At 43.6% G+C, this 2196-nt stretch overlaps 1 protein-coding gene across 1 annotated transcript in view; it reads right to left on the minus strand.

The window, feature by feature from the left end:
* The window catches only part of CERK (ceramide kinase), a gene marked incomplete at its 5' end in the record, with an annotated part of 32716 nt that extends 30763 nt beyond the window's left edge, over positions 1–1953 (minus strand). The window contains one exon of the mRNA XM_010084678.1: positions 1840–1953. Coding sequence (XP_010082980.1) covers positions 1840–1953 — 114 coding nt within the window. The remainder of the gene's footprint in view (positions 1–1839) is intronic.
* Positions 1954–2196: the final 243 nt, after the last annotated feature.

Genomic DNA, 2196 nt, shown 5'->3' on the forward strand with positions numbered 1-2196 from the left:
CAGCAGGAACTTCTCTAGACTAATAGGACTTCTCAAACATGATGGATAGTGGCTTAGCAACTTCACCTACTAGTTCCCTCAGGACTCACAGATGCATTTCATCAGGCCCCATGGACTTGTGCACCTCCAGTTTCCTTAGGTGATCTTGAACCTGATCTCCCACAGCAGGTGGTTCTTCATTCTCCCAGTCCCTGTCTCTGCCTTCTGAAACTTGGGTGGTGCAGCTTGAGCACTTGCCGGTGAAGACTGAGGCAAAAAAGTCACTGAGTACATCAGCCTTCTCCACATGCTGGGTAGCCAGGTCTCCCATTTCCTTCTTGAGAGATCCCACATTTTCCCTAGTCTTCCTGTCATCACCAACAGAAGCTTTTCTTGTTGCCCTCGACATCCCTGGCCACATTTAATTCTATCAGGGCTTTAGCTTTCCTAACCTGATCCCTGGCTGCTTGGACAATTTCCTCTGTATTCCTCCTAGGCTACCCATCTTGCTTCTACCCTCTGCAAGCTTCCTTTTCCTGTTTGAATTTGTCCAGGAATTCCTTGTTCATCCATGCAGGCCTCTTGGTGTTTTTGCATTACTTCCTCTCTGCTGGGATGCATCACTCCTGAGCTTGAAGGAGGTGATCCTTGAATATTAACCAGCTTTCTTGGGCCCCTCTTCCCTCCAGGGCTTTACCCCATGGTACCCTACCAAGCAGATCCCTGAAGAGGTCAAAGTCTGCTCTCCTGAAGTTCAGGGTAGTGAGTTTGCTGTGTGCCCTCCTCGCTGCCCTAAGGATCTTGAACATTCCCCACCAGCCCTTCCTTGTTGGTGAAACAAGGTCCAAGTACCTCTCCTCATTGGCTCCTCTATCACTTAGAGAAGAAGTTATCATCAACACATTCCAGGAGCCTCCTGGCTTGCTTATGCTGTGCTGTGTTCTTCTTCCATCAGATATCAGGGTGGTTGAAGTCCCCCATAAGGGCCAGGGCTTTTGCACAAGGCTGTTCCTATCTGTCTATAGAGGGCCTCATCCACTTGGTCTTCCTGGACCAGTGGTCTGTAGCAGACCCCGACTATAATGTGACCTGTCCCTGCCCTCCCTTTAATCCTGACCCATAAGCTCTCAGTCGGCTCCTCATCCATCTCCAGGCAGAGCTCCATGCACTCCAGCTGGTCACTGACATAGAGGGCAACAGCCCCTCCTCATCTCCCTGGCCTGTCCTTCCTAAAGAGCCTTTATCCTTCCATTTCCAACTACTTCATTGTTAATGAAGGACTACATGTAAGGGAAGTACTCCACAACATAAAATTTTGGCATGTGGGAAAAAAAATTAAATAAATAAAAATCACATTTGCCCCAGCTTTGAGTACAGAAGTCACCACTCGTTCCCCAAAACAGAAATTATTTTTCTGGCACTTTGTTTTAAGAACGCACAAAGAACCGTCATATGCACGCACTCTGGTGTTTAGGGACAAATTTAAAAATCCCAAAGATTCAGAACTAATTTTTCCAGCCTCTCTCAATCTTCTAGTCAAGTAGTAGAAAGCAACTGTCCTGCTGCAGAGTCCTTCAGCAGCAGAAATGCAAGACATTAGTTAGGACTTCATTAAATAACCAATCACTGTGTGTGCTCTTAAAGGAAGGATTTTATTTTTCAAAATAAGGATCTTTAAATGTGAACTGGCAGACTTTGGTGGGGCTTTTTTTGTTTCCTTTTGTGGTTTTTTTGGTTGTGTATTTTTTTAAACACATCATTTCTGTTAAAAAAAATATCTGAAGATTCCTTTTCACTCTGCCCTAACGTATCTCCAGAAAAGTAATTAGCACAAGCATTCTGAGATTGTGTTTGCCTTACCTGTGAAAGCATGTGGCTTTGCCATTTTCTGCCATTTGCCAAGATTACGCTGTTTCTTGTTAAGTTCAGTTTCTTCTACAGCAATGATCTCAGAGGTTGGTATGAAACAGTTTTCTGTATGAACACAAAGTCTTAATATATTAACATCTTAAAACAGCACTAGAATGCTTATTTCTACACATATGATATAGACATACAGTTAGAGTAACTGCTCAATAAGCACAGCCAAGAGCATAAGTAGACATTTGCTAAATATTTTCAATTTCCTTTTGCCTGTAGTCAAAGCACATAATCCATAAGCACCTATGAACTACCCCAAATAACATTTTAAATCTCTATGATTTCTCAGAAAGTTAG

The sequence above is a fragment of the Pterocles gutturalis genome, unplaced genomic scaffold (assembly GCF_000699245.1).
Source record: "Pterocles gutturalis isolate BGI_N339 unplaced genomic scaffold, ASM69924v1 scaffold6195, whole genome shotgun sequence".
NCBI classification, from domain to species: domain Eukaryota; kingdom Metazoa; phylum Chordata; class Aves; order Pterocliformes; family Pteroclidae; genus Pterocles; species Pterocles gutturalis.